At 33.7% G+C, this 22229-nt stretch overlaps 1 protein-coding gene across 1 annotated transcript in view; it reads left to right on the forward strand.

Annotated features, from left to right (window-relative positions):
* The window catches only part of PLA2G4A (phospholipase A2 group IVA), a gene marked incomplete in the record, with an annotated part of 228972 nt that overhangs the window by 158015 nt on the left and 48728 nt on the right, over positions 1–22229 (forward strand). Inside the window, 1 exon segment of the mRNA XM_074308608.1 lies at positions 12698–12834. Coding sequence (XP_074164709.1) covers positions 12698–12834 — 137 coding nt within the window.

The raw sequence follows: 22229 nt of genomic DNA on the forward strand, positions 1-22229 counted from the left end.
AAATATTTTCCTAATTTGTTACTTCCCTTCTAATCTTGTTTGCATAGTATTGTTTGTACAGAAACTTTTTAGTTTAATGTAATCAAAATCTTCTATTTTGTGATCTATAATGATCTCTAGTTTTCTTCTGGTCATAAATTTCTTCCTCCTCCACAGGTCTGAGAGGTAAACTATTCTCTGTTCCTCTAATCTATTTATGATCTCATTCTTTATGCCTAAATCATGGACCCATTTTGATCTTATCTTGGTATATGGTGTTAAGTGTGGATCCATATTTAATTTCTGCCATACTAATTTCTAGTTTTCCCAAAAGTTTTTTTTTCAAATAATGAATTTTTATCCCAAATGTTGGTATCTTTGAGTTTGTCAAACACTAGATTGCTATAGATGTACCCTTTTTTGTCTTTTGTACCTAATCTGTTCCATTGATCGACTGGTCTATTTCTTAGCCAATACCAAATGGTTTTGGTGACTGCTGCTATATAATATAGCTTTAGATCAGGTATACCTAGACTACCTTCATCTGACTTTTTTTTTTTTTTTCATTAGTTCCCTTGCAATTCTCGATCTTTTATTCTTCCATATGAATTTTGTTGTTATTTTTTCTAGGTCATTAAAATAGTTTCTTGGGAGTCTGATTGGTATAGCACTAAATACATAGATTAGTTTGGGGAGTATTGTCATCTTTATTATATTGGCTCGGCCTATCCAAGAGCACTGAATGTCTTTCCAATTATTTAAATCTGACTTTATTTTTGTGGCAAGTGTTTCATAATTTTGTTCATATAATTCCTGACTTTTCTTTGATAGATGGATTCCCAAATATTTTATACTCTCAACATTTGTTTGGGATGGAATTTCTCTTTGTATCTCTTGCTGTTGCATTTTGTTGGTGATGTATAAAAATGCTGAGGATTTATGTGGATTTATTTTGTATCCAGCAACTTTGCTAAAGTTGTGAATTATTTCTAATAACTTTTTATTAGAATCTCTGGAGTTTTCTAAGTATACCATCATATCATCTGCAAAGAGTGACAGTTTGATTTCTTCCTTACCTACTCTTATTCCTTTAATCTCTTTCTCGACTCTTATTGCTGAGGCTAACATTTCTAATACAATATTGAATAGTAATGGTGATAGTGGGCAACCTTGTTTCACTCTTGATCTTACTGGGAAAAGTTTCAGTTTATCTCAATTGCATATTATGCTTACTGATGGTCGTAAATATATGCTCCTGATTATTCTAAGGAATAGTCCATTTATTCCTATACTTTCAAGCATTTTTAGTAGGAATGGATGTTGGACTTTATCAAATGCTTTTTCTGCATCTATTGAGATTATCATATGGTTTTTATTAATTTGATTATTAATATGGTCAATTATACTAATAGTTTTCCTAATATTAAACCAGCCCTGCATTCCTGGTATAAATCCTACTTGGTCATAGTGTATTATCCTGGGGATGATTTTCTGAAGTCTTTTTGCTGATATCTTATTTAAGATTCATTAGGGAAATTGGTCTATAGTTTTCTTTTTCAGGTTTCGATTTACCTGGTTTAGGTATCAGTACCATGTCTGTGTCATAAAAGGAGTTTGGTAGACTCCTTCATCCCCTATTATTTCAAACAGTTTATATAACATTGAGTCTAATTGTTCTTTAAATGTTTGGTAGAATTTACATGTAAAGCCATCTGGTCTTGGGGATTTTTTCCTGGGGAGTTGATTAATAGCTTGTTCTATTTCTTTTTCTGAAATGGGACTATTTAAGCAATTTATTTCCTCCTCTGTTAATCTAGGAAGCATATATTTTTGGAGGAAGTCATCCATTTCACTTAAGTTATCAAATTTATTGGCATAAAGTTGTGCAAAGTAACTCATTATTTCTCTAATTTCCTCTTCATTGGTGGAAAGATCCCCCTTTTCATTCGTAAGACTAACAATTTGATTTTCCTCTTTCCTTTTTCTGATCAGATTTATCAAAGGTTTATCTATTTTATTGGCTTTTTCATAAAACCAACTCTTGATTTTATTTATTAATTCAATAGTTTTTTTTTTTTACTTTCAATATTATTGATTTGTCCTTTTAATTTTAGTATTTCAAGTTTGATTTTTGGTTGGGGGTTTTTAATTTGGTATTTTTCTAGCTTTTTAAGTTGCAGGCCCAAATCATTAATCTTCTCTTTCTCTATTTTGTTCAAATAAGCCTCTAAAGATAAAAAATTTCCCCTTATTACTGCTTTAGCTGCATCCCACAGATTTTGGTATGATGTCTCATCATTGTCATTATCTTGGGTGAAATTATTAATTGTTTCTATAATTTGCTGTTTCACCCAGTCATTCTTTAAGATGAGATTATTCAGTTTCCAATTACTTTTTTTGGTCTATTTACCCCCTAACTTCTTATTGAATGTAGTTTTTTATTGCATTGTGATCCAAGAAGACGGCATTTATTATTTCTGCCTTCCTGCATTTAATTTTGAGATCTTTATGTCCTAATATATGGTCAATTTTTGTATAGGTTCCATGAATTGCTGAGAAGAAAGCATATTCCTTTCTATTGCCATTCAATTTTCTCCAAAGGTCTATCATACGTAGTTTTTCTAATGTTCTAATTACTTTTTAAATTTGTTTCTTATTTGTTTTGTGGTTTGATTTGTCTAAATCTGAGAGTGCAAGTTTGATATCTCCCACTATTATAGTTTTACTGTCTATTTCTTCTTGCAACTCTCTTAACTTTTCCTTTAGAAAGTTAGATGCTATACCACTTGGTGCATATATGTTTAGTATTGATATGGCTTCATTGTTTATGCTACCTTTTAGCAGGATATAGTTTCCTTCCTTATCTCTTTTAATTAGATCAATTTCTGCTTTTGCTTGATCTGAGATAAGGATGGCTACCCCTGCTTTTTTGGCTTTACCTGAAGCATAATAGATTCTGCTCCAACCTTTTACCTTTACTCTGTATGTATCTCCCTGCTTTAGGTGTGTTTCCTGTAAATAACATATTGTAGGGTTCTGACTTTTGATCCAGTCTGCTATCCGTCTCCGTTTGATGGGAGAGTTCATCCCATTCACATTTACAGTTAAAATTACTAATTCTGTATTTCCTGCCATCATATTATCCCCAGATTATGCTTTTTTCCCTTGACCCTCCTGAACTCCTTCCCCAATATTTAATTTACAGATCCCACTTGTGATGCACAGCTCTCCCTTTTTAGTATCCCTCCCCTCTCCCTCCAAGTCACTTCCCTTATTCTCCTTTTCCTTTTCCCTTTTTTTCTCCCTCCTTTTAATGAGGTGAGAGAGAATTCTCTGAAAAACAAATGTCAATTATTTACTCTTTGAGCCTACTCTAATGAGAGTAAGATTCACACAATGTTTTTCCCCCTCTCTAAATTCCCTCAGATGTGGTATATTTTCTATGCCTCTTCCTGGGATGTAGTTTCCCTCTTTTTATCACTCCTTCCCCTTTTTCTGATACTACCCCCTTCTCTTTCCTACTCCTCCTTTTTTATATCAGTAAAATCAAATTATCCATGTAGACTTTCTATATATCCACAACAGAGATACAGTTCTCAAGAGTTCTGTTTACCTTTTTCTGTTTCTCTTCAGTCTTGTGGATGTAGATCAAATTTTTTGTTTAAGTCTGGTTTTTTTCTTAGACACAAATGGAATTCCTCTGTTTTATTAAATGACTATATTCTTCCATGGAAGAAAATGCTAAGCTTAGCTGGGTAGTTTATTCTTGGTTCCAGCCCTTCTATCCTTTAATGTGAAGACAGCCAGATCTTGAGTGACCCTTGATATTTGAATTGTTTTTTTTAGCTGCTTGCAATATTTTTTCCTTTGTTTTGTAGTTCTACAGCTTAGCCACAATGTTCCATGGAGTTCTTTTTTTAGGGTGTTTTTCAGAAGGTGTTCTATGAATTCTTTCAACGCCTATTTTCCCTTCTGTTTCTATTATCTCTGGACAGTTCTCTTTGATGATTTCTTGTAAAATAAAATCTAGGCTCTTTTTTTGATTATAGTTTTCAGGAAGTCCAATGATCCTCAGATTATTTCTCCTAGATCTATTTTCCAGGTCTATAGATTTTTGCAGTAAGTATTTGACATTATTCTCCAGCTTTTCATTTTGTTTTGTTTTGTTTTGTTTGACTGATTCTTGAGTTCTCAATGAATCATTCATTTCTATTTTCTCCATCCTGATTTTTAATGAGTTATTTTCTTAATTCACATTTTTTATTTCTTTTAATATTTGCCCAATTGAGTTTTTAAATGAATTATTTTGCTCTATTGAATTTTTTTCCATTTCCCTATTTTTTTTAGAGAATTATTTTCTTTCTCCAATTCAGAAATCCTATTTTCTTGAGACTTTTTTATCTTTTCCAATTCAGAAATCCTACTTTCCTGTGATTTTTTAACCTTTTCTAATTCACAAATTTTGTTTCCCTGCATCTCCTGTGAATTCTTTTTTTTTCCAACTCAAATTTCAGAATGTTGTTATTCTTTATCATAGCTTCTCTTTCCTTTCCCCATTTTTCTTCAAACTCTTTTAACTTTTTAATAGTCTTTTCTTGGAGAGAGTTATGTGATGGGAGGGAGGTATCATTCCCCTTTAGGCTGTTATCTGCTGACTCTCTGCTGTTAACTTCTTCGGGGTTGGATACCCACTCTTTCTCCGTGTAGAAGGAATCAATGGTTCTCTTCAGCTTTTTATTCATTGTTAAAAATCTGTTGGGGCCTGCCCTTGGGGTAAGAAGTCTATTTATTTATTTACCAGCTTCCTCCCAGACCAGATGGATGCAGTGGCTCCTGTGCCTGAGCTAAGAGAGAGCTCTGGGAAAGAGTATCCCTCCTCCTCCATGGAAGTGCCTCAGAGGTGATTAGTACGGCTGCGTTGTGAGGGTTGCCCAGAGAAGGACCCCACTGTGTGTCCTAGCGACTTACCTGAGTTTTAAGACTGAACAGTAAAAGCAACACAAAGCCCAGCCAATGCGTCCCGTGGAGCGTAGATATCAGCAGCTGACTTGAAAAGCCCCTGTGCTCAAACTGGAAGTGTCTGCCCAGAAACCGAGGTCCCTATTTCAAAGGTTCCACTTCTCTGGGAATTCCCCGGCTGCTAGAGTTCCACAACCTCAGGCTAAGCCTGGCACTATGTGGATTAGATGTTGCCTCAGGCTCTTTACTACCCCAAGGTGAAACCCTGGATAGCAGAAAGAGGCTGCACAGCTATGCTGAGATCTATTAGGTCACTTCCAGATTGGGGTGGTTCTAGGATCTGGCTTTAGATTTTAAAATGGATATTTTAAAGTGGCTTGATTTCTCTTCTGAACTGCTGTTTTATAAGCAGAGAAAAGCTATCAGCTTGTGCCAGATTCCTCTATCTCAGTGGCTTCTCTGGTTCCCAGAGTTCTCCCCAGCCTGAATGGCACAGTGTGCTAGCACCTAACCATCTGTGCTGGCCTTTTTTCTTCCTCCCCTTGGAAATGACCTTTTCTGTGGAAACTCCAGATTCTCTTCAGCTTGTATGTTGTGCTTCTAATCCTTGTGGTTTCTATCAGTCCAGCGTTATTTTTGGTGCTGATTTAAATAATTGGTAATGAAGGAAGAAGGGAGCTTACAAATTCGTGTGTATCTTTCCCGCCATCTTGGCTCCGCCCCGAGTGCAGCATCTTTAACAGCATTATCTTTTATGATTTTAAATAGCTGAGCTCCACTATCACCTCTACTATCATTACTGTTGGCAATGCTTTCTAAGGCTCCTTTGACTTCATTCCCCAGGATGTGAGATTCTAGATTAGCCATCACATCATTGAGGTTACTGGTGATATAAAAGTCTTCTTGAATAGTTCTTCTGTGTAATCTTGCCATCTCTTCTTCTTGTGTTAAGTCCTTACCATTTTATCATGTCCATTTTTTTTGCATGAAATGTTCTGCTGTTTATAGCTATGTGTAAAAAGTTTCATTCAATCTATTATTTTCTTTTTCTTTTTCTTTTATGGTACTCATTTAAGAAAATCTGATCTTTCTTTGCTATTCTCTGTAATTCTCTATTCATTTGGATATGTCTTTCCCTTTCTCCTTTCCTTTTTAATTTCCTTCTTTTCTAAGCTATTGATGTTTTGCTCTTCTTTTTTTTTTTGGGGGGGGATGTTTTTTGTTGCTGCCATGTGTACAATATCATGAACCTATACCCATAGTTCTTTAGGTACTCTACCAGAACTAATCCTTTAAATTTATTCATTACCTCTACTTCATATTCATAAGTGATGTTATTTAGGTAATACCTATATGTGTTTTGATTTTTCTATTTTTTCAATTTAAGTCTGAATTTTGCCATAAGAAGTTCATAATATGAAATGGCAGGTCTTTTTTGTAACTGACAGTATAGAGTTTCTCCACTTCTGGTTGCAAATTATATAATCAGTCTGATCCATGTGTACTTTTTTTTGATTGTTAAAAAAGAATGTTATGACAGAGAGTAATCTTGACAAGTTTCTATTTGTTCCTCTGTCTCTCTCTCTCTCTCTCTCTCCCCCCCCCCCCCCGGCGATTTTTCTTTGTGATCATTAACCTTTTTAGTTGTCAATGATCATCTCCAGCTTTAACCTCTCTCTAAACCTTTTGACACATCTCAAATTTCCATTTGGAAATCTTGAATTTGATGCCCCATAGATATTTTAAGGGTAGCTGAATGTTACAGTGGAAAGAGCACTGGGTCTGGAGGAACAATGATCTTCTTGAGTTCAAATCTGGGCTCAGATACATTCTAGTTATGTGAAGTTGGGACAGACACTTAACCCTGTAATCCTCAATTTCCTCATATGCAAATTAACTGGAGAAGGAAATTGCAAACCTTTTCAGTAGTTTTGCCAAGAATCCCCAAATGAGGTCATGAAGAGTCAGACATGATTGAAAGGAATGAACAACAGAAATGATTATTATGAAAATTAGAGTTAAACTAGATTGCCTCTCAATTCACTTCAATACAAAATTATGATTATTTATTTTTTTGACATCTTTCCAGGATGTGAACCCAAAATTATGTTATCCACTTTTTAAAAATATCTTTATTACCCTTTCTAGTGAAAATTGAATATAGTTGTCCAATAAGTAAAACCTACAAAAACACACCACGGTACTTTTATTTTACTTTACAAAGAAGTAAATGGCCATGCTTGTTGTATTTCTTTGAAGTTCAAGTATTGTTTTAATTCAAATATATTGTACAGGAATCCAAGGTAAATAAAAGTTCTTTTTAGTAATTAGCTATCCAGGTAATGGAAATAAGTAAGGTATTTAGATTATAGTCTAGCAGTGCTAATTTGTCTCAATAGGACCAAGATGTGCTCAGCAATATACATTTGCTTTAGTTATCTAGATTTAGGCACAGAACTAACAGCTAAATTTTGTAGTTACTCATTTATGTAACAGTTCTCCCAGAATATCCAAGACTACCCCAGTTGAGAAAATTGAGCCAAATTACAATTTTCGTATTTTCTTGAAATCCTGATTACATCACTGGGAATGATTCATTCACAGAAGAATATCATTTGGCTGCCAACATCTTATCTTTTATGTTTTATTTTACATCAGAGGAGTTTTGGGAGATAAAGGAGTTTTATAATTTTTCTCAATTATTTCATAACTTATTTAAATTAAGATTCCCCAATAACTTGGACATATTGGACTTTACAGGAAGCTACTTAGGATGATAAAAGGCTAAAAGGCAAGGTGATTATGATATATAACATAGTGTTTTAAGGTTTGCAAAGTGTTTTGCTTATTATTATCTAAATAGTCCTAACAACAACCATATTACACCTGCCACTCAGCTGAGTGTTCTGCACCCTGTAAATACTTTTAAAATGTTTGTAGAATTGAACAAAATATATTAATTAACATAATTTTTACCCTATTAATTAGAGTTCTGGGTAAAATGAGCTCTTGAAAATGACAGCTCTCTTTAGGCTTATAAAAGTTAGATAAAATGGTAAATATAAAAAAGTATTATTGATATTCACAATATTTATTAAAAATGAAAACAATACATTATAGATAATATATATATATATTATGGAGAATCAAGCTGAATAACCTTTTTGATCATCTGGTACAAAATATGGCAGTATTTGGAGATATTTTTGATACTGTGGAGAAAGCTTTGAGATCAAAGCTGTAACTAGGAATTTTTATAACTAGGAAATTCGGAAAAAATATGTTAAGGGAAAATAGCATGAAAGGCACCCTTAAATGTGGTTGGGGGTTGGGAAAAGAGGAGAGATAACAATCCAAGCACTATACAATGCCATATACTCCTCCCAGATAATTTGGTAACTTCTTGTTTAAAATGACTTTAGCATATAATTATGAATTTCTTCATACTTGGCATCTAAAAAGTCAGATGACTCAGATGTAACAAGAATCCCTGCTTGGACTTATGCAGGGAGATGTTATCTACCTTCAGAGAAATAGAGGACAAAAAATATAATATAGTCTTACATAGGTGCATATGAATGTACATGTGTGTGTATATATACATATATATATCATGATAGATACAGATGTATAATATATGTGTGTATTTGCATGCAGCACATATATGTATATATCTGCATATATATGTCTACACACATACATATATATGTGTGTATATCTATCTACATATAGAAATGAAATGAAAATTTATTGTTTTATATTTTAAATCCTTATATTCTGCTGTACAAATGGCAGTTATCTTTTTTCCTTTTCCTATTTTGTATTTAAGTTTAAAACAAACAAAAATTATTCTGATGATATTAAAATGACAACAACAAAAATTCCTGTACCTTAGAAGTTGGAGAGATCTGCAGGGACTCCTGTACTGAAACATCTTTTATATTTCTCTGGAGTAGATAAGAGGCTTGGATTCCTTAAAAGATTTTACTCCTAAGGATAGTCCATTATCCTTTTATACTGGCCCTCTTTCCTATTTTCCAACCTCTGAGCTTCAGGAAAGTGTGGGCAGTTTGGATGGTGAAATTTTGGAGGAAAAATTTGGGGAGGCAAAGATGTCCCCCGTATGGAAGAACTTTCTAATAGTAGCTAAAATCTTTCCCTGATTTTTGATTCCTCAGAATATAGTTAGATGTCTCAAGAAGGATGAATTGCTTTGCTTACTGAAGGGAGCCAGTAACTTTTTCACCTTTTTCACCTCTAACATTGTATGAAATTCTGAGTGTTTCATGGTAAAATGCAGGCAGTTGATTAGGAGAGACCAAAGGGAGAATCTAAAAGCAATAAATGGTATCTCTAGTTAGATGAAAAACATTTTTCAGTTGAATTAAATGGTTAAGATTACTTCTGTGATTTTATGCTAAGCAAATTAAACAGTTTGTGTTATTTCCACCACCTTAAATGTATCATACTCTCATTTATTCCATTCTTCAGTGGTGTTCTTAGGTTTTTTTTTTAAATTACTTCATTGTTTATTTATATGGTGTCCCCCACAATGAAGCATTGAAATATAGAATGTTTTGTTCCATTGTTCACTCTTTTCACTTTTTCTTTTCAACTAAACCACAAGCTATTTAGTGCGATATATTAGATAAATGGTTGGCCACACAATCTGAAAGACTTGATTGGTGTTTAGTATTGGTTCTGGAGGCAGGGGAAAGAAGTTAAAATCTCTCCTCTGAAACTTATAACCTGTATGATTTTGGAATGGTCACTTTCCTGGCCTCAGTTTCCTTATCTGCGAAGTGAGGGAATTGAATTACATAGTATTTGGGATTACTTCCAGCTCTAAATTCATTATCTCATGAAATTAAAAAAGCAAACCACTTTTTTAGTGCACATATCCCATCTGCAGTTTCTTTTTCATTTTAAAATTTTATTTATTTATTTAATAGCTTTCCATTTTCAAATACATTCAAAGATAGTTTTCAGGATCTCCCCCTACAAAAACTCCATGTTCCAAATTTTTCTTCTTCCTTTCCCCCTATTCTCCTCCTCCAGACAGCAAACAATTCAATACATGATAAACATGTGCCATTCCTCCAAACATATAACTGCAAGAAAAATAAGACCAAAAGAAAAAAATGAGAAACAACAAAGAAGCAAGCAAACAATAATAGCAACAACAACAAGGGTGAAAATATCATGTTTTGATGCACATTCAGTTCCCACAATACCTGCTCTGGATGCATATGACTCTCTCTATCACAAGTCTACAGGGACTGACCTGAAACACTATTTGCAAAGTTGATGAAAAATTTCACATTGGGAGTTAATAGCTCTGGGTCTCTCTGTGTCCCCCCACACAATAAGAAGGACAAACAAGATCAGAACAAGCTCAGACCTAAATTATTCCTTTCACTTAGAACCTTGTGTTTAGAATAACAGATCATCAACTTGTTAATTGATTGGATAAAAACAAGAAAGTGAAATTTAATGTTTTAGAGGCTTTAATTTTCTTTTTCTCCCATTTTGCTTTGCTACATTGATATCTGTGCTTCTAGGTTTTTTCTTTCTTTTTTGAAATTGCCTCATTAATATTATTACTAGTAATAATAACAATAACTTAAGAATGTGTCAGTGATGTATGGTTTTTTTGTCATCATGGGAGGTCTCTCTATCAACATAGATCATAGCTATTCTCTAACATGTTTGAGTTTCTTGAAGCTCAAGGAAGAGAATCAATTCGCTCAATATTATCTAAATAGTAAATATTATAGGTAGGATTTGAACCTTTTTCCTCTGAAGTCAGAGCCAGTGGTAACACTGGTTGAGTTTTTCTGACTTCATGGCCAATTGTTGACCATTAATGGTAGCAAACAAATAGAAATGGAGTTCACTAATCCATTCATAAGGATTCCTGTAACCATGTGTTGACTTAGTTTTAAAATTTAAAATCATCTTTTTTTTTTTTGTTGCTTTTACTTATTTTGCTAAATATTTCCCAATTATATTTTAATCTGGTTCAGTTGCATTCAGGGTCTGGTGATAAATCATAGATTATGTGTTTGACACCTTGATAATAGCTCATGGTTTCGTTACAGAGAGAAAGCCAATGAGAGAAAGTGGTAATAATAAAGGCATAAAATGACATCAAATGAAATGTTTAATTATGAGGTGTACAATATAAATATATATCAAGGTGGTGAAAAGCCTAAGAATTAAACTAAAGAATGGAATAAATGGAAGAAGGGAGAACAGTAAATGTAGCTAAGGCATTTCAGCAACCAGATATGAAAATAGGGCTTTTTGATTACAAATGCATCATGCTATCCTTCTATATAAAGACCATTAACAAAACAAAAAAAAATAAAAAAAAGTAATAAAGGTATCTTTTATGAAAATGTTGGTATTTAACAGGACAGAACCAAATGAAAAAAAAAATAAGTTAAGAAAATACTTTTATTAGTCATGCCCAATGTCTCTGAAATATTCAGAGAAGTCTTTCACACCAACAAAGGGTCAAAATCAGATAACAAAGCAAAAAATCAGTATAATCTGTGGTTCTGTGCTGAATTGAGATCTGACTTGTAATCATTCCATCTCCAATTTGTCTGATTGGGGAGACAAAATACACTGAAAAGAACCCTGGCCTTTGTAGATAGGTCATCATGGCTCTTCACTACTTATTTGTTTGCCTTTGGGCAATTCTAATAAATTCTGAGGCATGTTTATTTATCTGTAAAATGAGGAGGCTGGAAAAAAGGAATCAAAAAACTTTAAAAAAGACTCAGCTATAGAATTGTATAATTTCAAGCTGTATTAAGAGTCAAGTTTCACATTGACACCTTATAGAATCTTGTGTATATGGTTTTCTCACTGAAGAACAATTAATATTAAATAGTATAGATCTATAGGATCTTATGTTATAATATATTATATTACATAATAATATGTTATAATCATAAAATCTTTCATTCTTTAGATTTAGAGTTGGGGTAATGTGGTAATGAAATTACACTATAAATAGGTAATTCAGATTATATTTCTTGCTTTTATATCTGTTGACCAAAGGCCTTTAGACAGTTCTCAAATCCTCTCAACTTCAGGTTTACTGTCTTTACAAAAGGAAGTAATAATGGCCAGGCAAGTTTTATAGTTGTAGCTATGAGATGAGATCAGTGATATGAATGTGTGTTGAAAACTAAAAAAGCATCATATAATTCTCATCTTCAAAGAAGCTAGAGATTGGTGAAGAGACTGTTCCAATAGTGTAGGCAAGAAAATATGAGTTGCCTACATTAAGGTGGTGGTGGTGGCAGTGACAATAGAACAGAGGAGGTGGATGCAGAAAATATTTCAGTTAAATCAGTAGTACCTGGCAGTTTATTGAGTATGGGAAGTAATAAGGAAGAAAGAATCAAGAATGAGGCCTGAGTAATTGGTGGATGATACGATCAACAGAAAAAGAAGAATTTTATTAAATATTTGACTAAATTGAACAAGACAATTTTTATAAGACCTTAATATTTTTTTCCTAATGTCAAATTAATTGCTTTCCTTTTGGATAATTTTATTTTGGTAGGAGTAGATTGTTAAAGAAATAAGACAGCTGTTCTTTTTTTTTTCTAGAATGTGTGGAATTTATAAAACAAGTTAAGCAACAGACACCAAGAACAATTCTTTTTTTTTTATTTTCAAATGCATGGCATATTTTATGACTTTTAACTTATTTGGGCTTTGGCCATTTAATTTTCCTTAGGTGCCAGTGATTGCTGTATTGGGTTCCGGTGGTGGGTTCCGTGCCATGGTGGGATTTTCGGGTGTGATGAAGGCACTATATGAATCAGGAATCTTAGATTGTGCCACATATGTTGCTGGTCTTTCTGGCTCTACCTGGTAAGTCTGCCTTTTAAAATCTTTATATTCCCATTTTGCATTTTAAAATGTTTTCATTTAGTATTCCTATTATTTTGAAATGAGTGTTTTGAAAATGTGAAACCCACACTTTGAAATACTGAATTGAATTTACCATGAAGAAATGGATTGTGATAATCATGGAGAAGTTTCCTGGGTAAATCCATATCTGATAAGATTTGTCACAAAATTTCACTTTTCTTAATCTAGCAATTTAATTAAAATATGTAAAATAAACATTCTAAATTATAGTACTTTCAAAATGTTTCCATGCTAAGAAAAGTGAAATGGTATGACAAATCCCGTTAGATATAGATTTACATGTCTATATGTCTATTAATATAGGTATAGCTATGTATATGTATGTACATATATATATATATTTAAATGGGTCCGACTTGAAACCATATCCTAGATATAAATATTATATATTAAATCAAAAAACTCTGAACTTAAATAAAAAACTTTTTTAGAGGTTTTTTTATAGTAGTCACTGATCTTTTTGCCTTCTATGTTCAACCAGAGTCTTTTCTGAGAATAACAGATTTTAGTTTGTGTCTGAAAGGTCTCTCAGCTGCCATACAAATTTAAATGCTCTGGCTAACAAAATACTCAATATAGTGTACTATTAAGTTTTATTTATATTTGAAAGCAATGGCTCATAACCAAGCCCATAAATGGTTAATAAAACTCATTTTCCTTTCCTGGTTGTCCTCTTCATTTCCTAGCACACAGTCATCTAAGCCTATAGCCATGGCATTTCATATTTATGACTTAAGTGATTACTAAATGTCAGGCACCAAGCTCAGTGCTAGAATAATAAAGAATGGCAAAAATCATAGTCCTAAATCTAAAAGAAATCACATATTAAATTGTGAGGAGGCAAATATACAAACAAACTATGTACATATAGGACAATATATAACTGGATGATTGTGTGTGTGTGTGTGTGTGTGTGTGTGTGTGTGTGTGAGAGAGAGAGAGAGAGAGAGAGAGAGAGAGAGAGAGAGAGAGAGAGAGAGAGAGAGAGAGAAGAAGTCGGGGTGATATATAGTCAAAGTTAGGCTTTTGAGAAATACAGAACTTGTGGTAATTGAGTGAAAGATAGCTTGAATGGGGAGAAAACTAAGGATCAACTAGAAAGTTCTTGTAATAGTTTGGGTGAGAGGTGATAAGGTCCTTAAGAAAGGTAATATGATTGTCTAAGGGTAAAGAAGGGGCCATGGGACAAGAAATGCTGTGAAGGTAAAAATGGTAAAATTTAGCAATTATTAGAGTTTAAGCTAGAGATGATAACCTGCCTAAAAGTAATAGAGTTGGTTGTAGTAAATTAATCTCAACATTTGTTAAGGTAATATGAACACAAGGACAAAAAGGAGGCTATCCCTACTTTCCCTTGCCTCCTTCCATTTCAAGGTGTGCAATGGGTATACATATAATCAAATTGAAAGGGAAAGAAAAGCCCTAACAAATGAAGGAACTATTGGGCTTTCTGTTCAACTCCTGCCCTCCCTCCTGTCCTTCCCTCTCTCTTTTCTTCCTCCCTTCTTTCCTCCTCCCCTTCCTCACTTCCTCCTTTCCTTTATATATCCTCCCTTCCTTTCCTCCCTCCCTTACTCTCTTCCTTCTTCTCCCTCCCTCCCTCCCTCCCTCCCTCTCTTCCTCTGTCCACATAAAGTGTCATACTCCTTACCTACAGATGCTCTTTAAAGCATTTTTTTTCTTTTGCGCCCTCTGAACCTTTCCAAAATATCTTGGGTTTTACTGGCTAGATTTCTTTCTTTAGGACAGTCCTTAAATCTAGTACCAATCTGATTGTAATTGGCCACCAATAGCAATTTGATTAAACCCCATTTGGTCATTGTTTGAGTCCTGAATGACTCAGGTTGAATGTAAATAGCAGTCATTTCTGCTTTGGCCAGAAACCCTGAAGGTCTTCCCCTTTCAGACTTCTTCCTTCCTTCCTTCCTTCCTTCCTTCCTTCCTTCCTTCCTTCCTTCCTTCCTTCCTTCCTTCCTTCCTTCCTTCCTTCCTTCCTTCCTTCCTTCCTTCCTTCCTTCCTTCCTTCCTTCCTTCCTTCCTTCTTCCTTCCTTCCTTCCTTCCTTCCTTCCTTCTTCCTTCCTTCCTTCCTTCTTCCTTCCTTCCTTCCTTCCTTCTTCCTTCTTCCTTCCTTCCTTCTTCCTTCCTTCCTTCCTTCTTCCTTCCTTCCTTCCTTCCTTCCTTCTTCCTTCCTTCCTTCCTTCCTTCCTTCCTTCCTTCCTTCCTTCCTTCCTTCCTTCCTTCCTTCCTTCCTTCCTTCCTTCCTTCCTTCCTTCCTTCTTCCTTCCTTCCTTTCTGTAATTTTTTTTTTGGATACTGTCAAAGAGAAGATGCCTTGTTTCAATTGCTCCCTAGCCTTAATCACTGAAGTTTCTGTCAGTGCTGTTGAAGACCTTAGTATAAAAAGGCCAAGGTCTCCCATTCCATATAGGACTATCTCTTGTCCTCCTGATTTATATCTTGCCACTGAACTCAGATGGCATCACCTTCTTGATTTCAAGGTCCTCTTTGAGATTAAAGGACAAATAGCAACAACAATTCCGTGCTGCTTGCTTTTAACAAATGGCAGAGAGACAGAGAGAGAAGGGAAGCAAGGGGGCAGGAAGGAGGAAAGGGGTGGGGAGGAAGGAAGGAAGGGAGGAAGGAAAAGAAAGAATGAAAGATGGAGGAAGGGAAGAAGGACAGAAGGAGGGGAGGACAGAAGAAGGGAAGGACAGAAGGAGGGGAGGATGGAAGGAGGAAAGGAAAGGAGGAAGAGAGGGAAAGAAGGAAGGAAGAAAGAAGGAAGAAAGGATATTAGGATTCTTACAAGGTGCTAAGTCATTGGAATGGATATAATAATCTAATTTAGCATGGTACTTAACAATTCTCGAGTTCAGTAATGTATTTACTAGAATTACATGAGATTCACACCTTTAAGAGAGCATACTTTTAAGGAGTTCCCACAAGCCCACTCTCTGGGAAGAGGAATCTGAGTCATTCCCACTTCAACTTCTGTGCTGTCTGGAGACATTGGGAAGATGAAAGGCTGGAGACATTCGGATAAGAGCTCTCTAGGAATAAAGGAGAGAGGAAGGCCTCCAGAAAACTAGCTGAGCACCAAGTGAAGTGAAATTTGGAAAGAGACAGTAAAGGACTTTAGCTCTTAGCTGGATATGGGATTATTGAACTGAACTGAAACTAAGGCTGCCTCCAGAAGCTCCCCAAGAAATCAGCTCCAAGAGAACGATTGTAATTTAGAGAAAAAGAACATTACAGAAGGAGTCTTCCAATTGACCAATTCCAACCCAATTTTACTCACAGAGGCTGTTATTTGTCCTTCATTCTCAAAGAAGTCCCTGATACCATGACATGCAGAGGTAGTATGAAGGTTCTTTGAACACAATTGATCACCAGTCTCTAAATCCTTTGTCTACTAAATATAGAGTCCTTAGCAGTGATTTTTAAAATCAACAGCTTAAAAGATAAATTTATTCTTTATGCACCTCAAAGATTCTACCCTCTATTGTAATATTTTTTTTAAATGAGATAACTTTTCTTTCCCATGGCTTCACTCTTGTCTGTGGGTGAGCAGAATTAAAATCCAGATGGAGCCTGGAACCTGTTCAATGAACAAATATCTTGGGGACCTGATTATTAAGTGTCTGGACCCATGTTCTGAAGGAAACATAACCTTCTGTGTTATCAAAGTCAGGCTAACTCTTGATAGTGTATGGATTTGATCATGTTCAAATAAGATAATTTATGTAAAAGATTATACAAAGTTTCAAGGACTATATAAATATTAACTGTTTTTGTTGAAATTATTATTAGGGAAACACTGATTCAGAATTGTTACTGATTTTTAGAATCACGGTCTTTCAATATTTAAAGATGGGGGCTTTCAGACTGAACTGAATTTGCTTTCAATAATGAATTACAGAAACTTCATTAATAGTTGGGTAACAACTAGGCAAGTACCCCAGGTAAAGATGATCTGCTCAGAAAGAAACACAGTTTCTCTTTCCCTTATCTATTGAGCATCTTCTTTAAGATTGGAGAAATCACTTTTCTTTGCTTGCTGATAGGAATTTAACTCCCCTCACCCACCCCATCCCAGATACACATATACAAACACAGAGACACACATTTAACCTTTGTGGTAATGTAATTATTCTTTCCATATGGGAAAAAAAAGAGAATAAACATCTATACAGAATCTGCTATGTACCAGATACTATGCTAAACAGTTTTTTACAAATATGATCTTATTTAGTTCTCACAACTCTGACTGGTAAATTCTATTTCACAGTTGTACAACTAAAAGTCTCTGAGGATGGTTTTGAACTCAAGTCTTCTTGACTTCAGGCTCAGGGTTCTATCACCACCTGCCTCAATGTTCTCTTCTACTCTTTTCTACTTCTTTCAACTCTATCCATCCTTCAAGATCTAGCTCAATTTCTACATGACATTTTTCCAAAATTACTTAAGACTGTCAAGGCCACTCCCTTCACAACTCCACTGAAACACTTGTTATTTGTAAAAACGTTCAAGTACCAAACTATCTGATATTCAATCATCTATTGCTCCCCCCCTTTTTTATGGTTCCACAGCATTTGTGTTATCTCCATAAATATATTAGAAGGTACCAGATGGGTAGGAAAATACTTTTTATGTAGCATATAAATTCCATACAATTTGAATTGAAACATTTAGTGTGCACATATGTATCTATTCAGTACTAACTTTGTATATTTTATTTTATTATGCATTTAAACTTTATATTTTTATTATATATACTTCATAAATACTTATTTATGTATATTTGTTCATATAGATAGAATGCAATCTCCTGGAGGGCAAAAATACTTTTGTATTTTTATTAGCATAATACTATGCCTGATCCATGGTAGTTATTTAAGAAATGCTTGTTGATCAACTTTGTACATCACCATAAAAGATATTGTTAAGAAAGACAAAATGGATTGTTTCAGTTCTCCCTAAATACATTAGGATTTTGATAGTCTGATTCTAAAGAATCACTTTTATATTTAAGTGATAAAGCAAATAAAACTTATTGGAATAAGAGAACAACAAATACAGTATGAAATATAATCAAAAGGTAGTGTGCTATAGTGGATAGAAAATCATTCTTGAAGCCAGAAAAAACAGAATTCAAATCCCACCTCTGACATATGCTGACCCTCTGATCTGGACAAGTCACTTAATCTCTTAATATTATAACCAACTAAGATTCAAAGTTTCGGACCTGCATTAATAAATGAAATTTTCTCATCAGGGATTTGACATATAAATGAAATTAGAGATCCAGTTCCTATCCCTAAATAAACTATAACGGATTATTCAGCATAAAGAATCACTATTTCATTGGAGTAAATTTGACTTATTTTATTATCTGGCAAAAGAATCAGGGGATTAACCATTTTGAATGACAATGTTTACAGAATTTAAAAATGATCCTGTAAACAATTTTAGTCTTCTTAAAGGCTTTCTTCAGTTTTATAATATAATTATAGTATAATGTTTGCATATGAGTCATTAGGACTTGAACTGATGAGAAAATAAAGATAAAAGTAGAGAAGTGAAAAAAATTCATTAAAAGAAAGAAAGAAAGAAAAAAAAAACAGCTGATGGGTATGAGATTGCAGTTGTACAAAAACAAACTGGAAACTCTTTGAAGTCTAAGTGGATTATGCATAACATAATAAAAGTGGAGAATTATAACGCTTGAACAGATCATTGAGTTCATTTATAGTTTATAAATGTGCCAGATTTTCTACATTGACCTTGCCTTACATATCACTTCCATTTATGGTGTTTCCCATAACTTTAAAAAACTCTATGCATAGTTAGATATTGAGAGTAAAAGTAGCAAAGCAAATTTGATCCTAGGAAAACCTGAAGTATAGTCTTGTCATTCACTGTACTGTATATGGTTCAACTTAAGTTGTTTTTCTGTCATGAACATTTTGGTTTTTCAATACTAGTATTTTTTATTCCAGGAATGACAAAATTAGTTGGTAATGCTACATAACAAATATTCAGTAATTATTCAAGTCTTAATTTACCATAATATATAATTAGCATTTGGAGGGATATTAAATATGATTTTCAGTCATAGCTGGATAAAATGTAATATCTTTTTTTTTTAAACCTGATATTGTTTTTGCTCAGTGGAAATATTCTAGACTTTGTAGGATTTTTGCCATGACATTTAGGTGTGAAATGAGGTAAGAAGGCCAGTGAGTAGAATGAAGAAAAAAAACTTTTGGGAAAATAAATGTCTGAGTTGTGTAAGATTCATGTCTAATTGATCCATGGCTATTGTTTGACAAAAATGAGGTAATGGAAAATCATTTGGAGGAGCCCCAGACCACCCAGATTTTCTGTGATCACAGAAAAGGATGTTATTGAGGGCAAAACTCCCATTGCAGCTGTAGTTACTTTTACTGTAAATTGCATTATTAATTTATGTTGTTTTATTTTCATTGATATATTTTGTTTGTATATCACCTTAATTTCCAATGTATTTTTCTCCCCTCATCAACCATAAGCAATCTCTTATAATCAAGAACAAACAAAGAAAATGGAAAAAAATAAAGAAAAAGTAGATTTATAAAACTAACCTATTGGTCTAATTTTGTTATTTTCCTGAACTATCTTGGTACAGAGAGCAATTGAGATTCCCTTTAAAGGATCTATTTTCGATTGTCTGTTTCACCACTTTTTTTGACTATCTGCTAGAGTGACTTGTGCTGAAATAAGTTAGATTAGCTGTGATTTCTCAAGCTGTTTAAAGTTCTCATAGGTATAGTTAAGTTTATTCAGTTATCCAATCAGCTATTTTTATTCTAACTCAAAGAGATTTCCTCTTTGTAGAGAGATGACCACTTTGTTCCCCTCAATTTTTTAAAAGCAACTTTCAAAAGCAGTAATTAAAAGACATAAAGGCAGAAGTTTGTGTAGGAAAAGACATGAATTAAAATCAGCCCATGTCTAAGCAGTGAGGAAGAGAGAAAAAAAAGAGAAAAATATATTATCACATAAAGTACCACATGTAAAATACTTATCAAAATTTAATCTACTTTAAGCATGTGTGTTTTTGCTAGCTATAATTATATCAGATTCTTTCTAGCATTATCCAATTTGAACAATGATCCCATACATATATCATGTATAAACATATGAAAATAAAATACATATATGCATATATATGTATTGTACATATATATATATATTTATGCATTGTATGCATGTGTGTAGACAGATACACGAATAGGGATAATCATTACTGCTCCTAATTAATAATTGGAACTTTTAGAGGATGAGAAATGATTTGGGTTATGTGCAGCTAATTAGAGATAGTTACAGATTTCTTCTCTGTGACCCGATATGCAAGAGTAAGGACTTTTTGTCAAGGATGAAGCACAGTTAATATAGACGAGGGGGAAAATGCTTGCAGATGTTGATCCTAACTGTGGGAGTCAGAAAGCTGAAACTTATTAATTGAGGGACAGAAAGAAAACTACTTATATATAACTATATACCTTAGCGAGTAGAAGATATGATATTGAAAAATAAACAAGAACAGTAAGAGGCCACATAGAAATAGGAATGAGAACACAGGATTTGGATCCTGAAAATCTCGAGGATCTTCATTTTAATTATGGATTGATGAAGGTACCAATACAAATCTTGCTCTATAATCTTATTATCCTAGCTCTAATAACTCACATGAGGCAATGTTTAAGAAGACCAGCAATAGTGGTATTCATGGCCTCAGGATTTGATATAATAATGGTCAGAGTATTAGTGATAAAACAAATTTGTTATGTTAGTGAAAAGAAATAAAAACAGACTTACAGGGATAACTCAAAGTTTATTAAATTTTAATTAAAACCAGAATAGAGCAATGGAAAGGCACACATTGTTTTAAGTAATACAGCTGCAAAAAGAGCTTGCTGAATAGACTAGAGGGATACTCTGTCTTATCCAGATACTTTGTAATTAATGTGTTTGGAAACTGACAAACCTGAAGCAGAGAACCTCAACTTGATCATTAGAGGTGGAAGAAGTAGAAGTGATAATGAAGTGTTTTTGTTTTTGTTTTTTAATTTGTTTTTCCTGATTACATGTTAAAAAAACTTTTAACGTGTAAAAAGGGGGAAGCCAGATGGTGCTGTGGATAGAGCACCAGCCCTGAAGTCAGGAGGACCTGAGTTCAAATATGACCTCAAACACTTAACACTTCTTAGTTGTGTGACTCTGGGCAAGTCACTTAACCCCAATTGTCTCAGGGAAAAAAGATGTAAAAATTTAAATTTTAAATTCTAGCCTCCCGTTAGAATCTTTTAAAATTTCTATTAAGACCACATCATGTTTCACTTTATACCTATCAGATAATGTGGTCTTAATAGAAATTAAGATTCTAGCCCTGAACAGGAATTGAAGAACTTTGTATAATTACTGATTACTTCCAGTTCCCATAAAAGACAATTGAAATGGTGTTTTGATAAGTGTTTTTTAATGGAAGAGAAATGAAAAGAGTCATTCTCTTGAGGATATAGTGCAGAGAGTGGTGAGATCAGTAGAGAACAGGGTGTGGACAAAGCATGATTTTTTTAGTTGAGTGATGAACTCTTGGTTCCTTTTCTGCTCTGTGGTTTTAGGATTCTTATTGTCAGGAACTGAAAGGCAATAGAGGCCTGACCTCAGAATAAGGAAGAACTTTATTGAAGCTCTGTTTTTTTTTTTTTTTAAACACCTATTGGCAGTGTAATACAGGGCAAGTCACATAACCTTTAGGAAAAGTCTCAGAAAACATTAAGACTATAAATTGAAGGAACAGATAACAATCAGCATTGATATAGGGGATTTCCTCAAAAGAAGAAATTCTAAAATGATGAAATGTAGTTGATAATTAACTCCACTAATATACACCATTCAAAAATAATTGATTAGGAAATATTGTAAAGGTAACTTGAGCATTTTTTTAATGGTATTCCTTGCACACATTTGCAATTTATTTAATATGAAAAGAATTAAAAGATAGAGAAATCATATGAAAAAAGAATTTTCCAAACAGACAACATTTACTGGCTTCTTTGTGAGAATAGTCACTGAGGTACATAGGAAAAAAATAATCTGGGAACAAAAATGGTTGAGAGAGAGCACAAAATAATAATGAGGTGAAAAGAGATCTGACCTCTCAAGAAGATGCTAATTCAAATTCCAATTCTGACCTATCATGAATGGCTGCATGACTCCAGAAAAAAAAATCATGTTATGTTTTTGTATTCTTTGCCAACTCTCTAACTTTATAAGTTGTAGACCATTT

Source organism: Sminthopsis crassicaudata, chromosome 4 (genome assembly GCF_048593235.1).
Source record: "Sminthopsis crassicaudata isolate SCR6 chromosome 4, ASM4859323v1, whole genome shotgun sequence".
Classification (NCBI taxonomy): domain Eukaryota; kingdom Metazoa; phylum Chordata; class Mammalia; order Dasyuromorphia; family Dasyuridae; genus Sminthopsis; species Sminthopsis crassicaudata.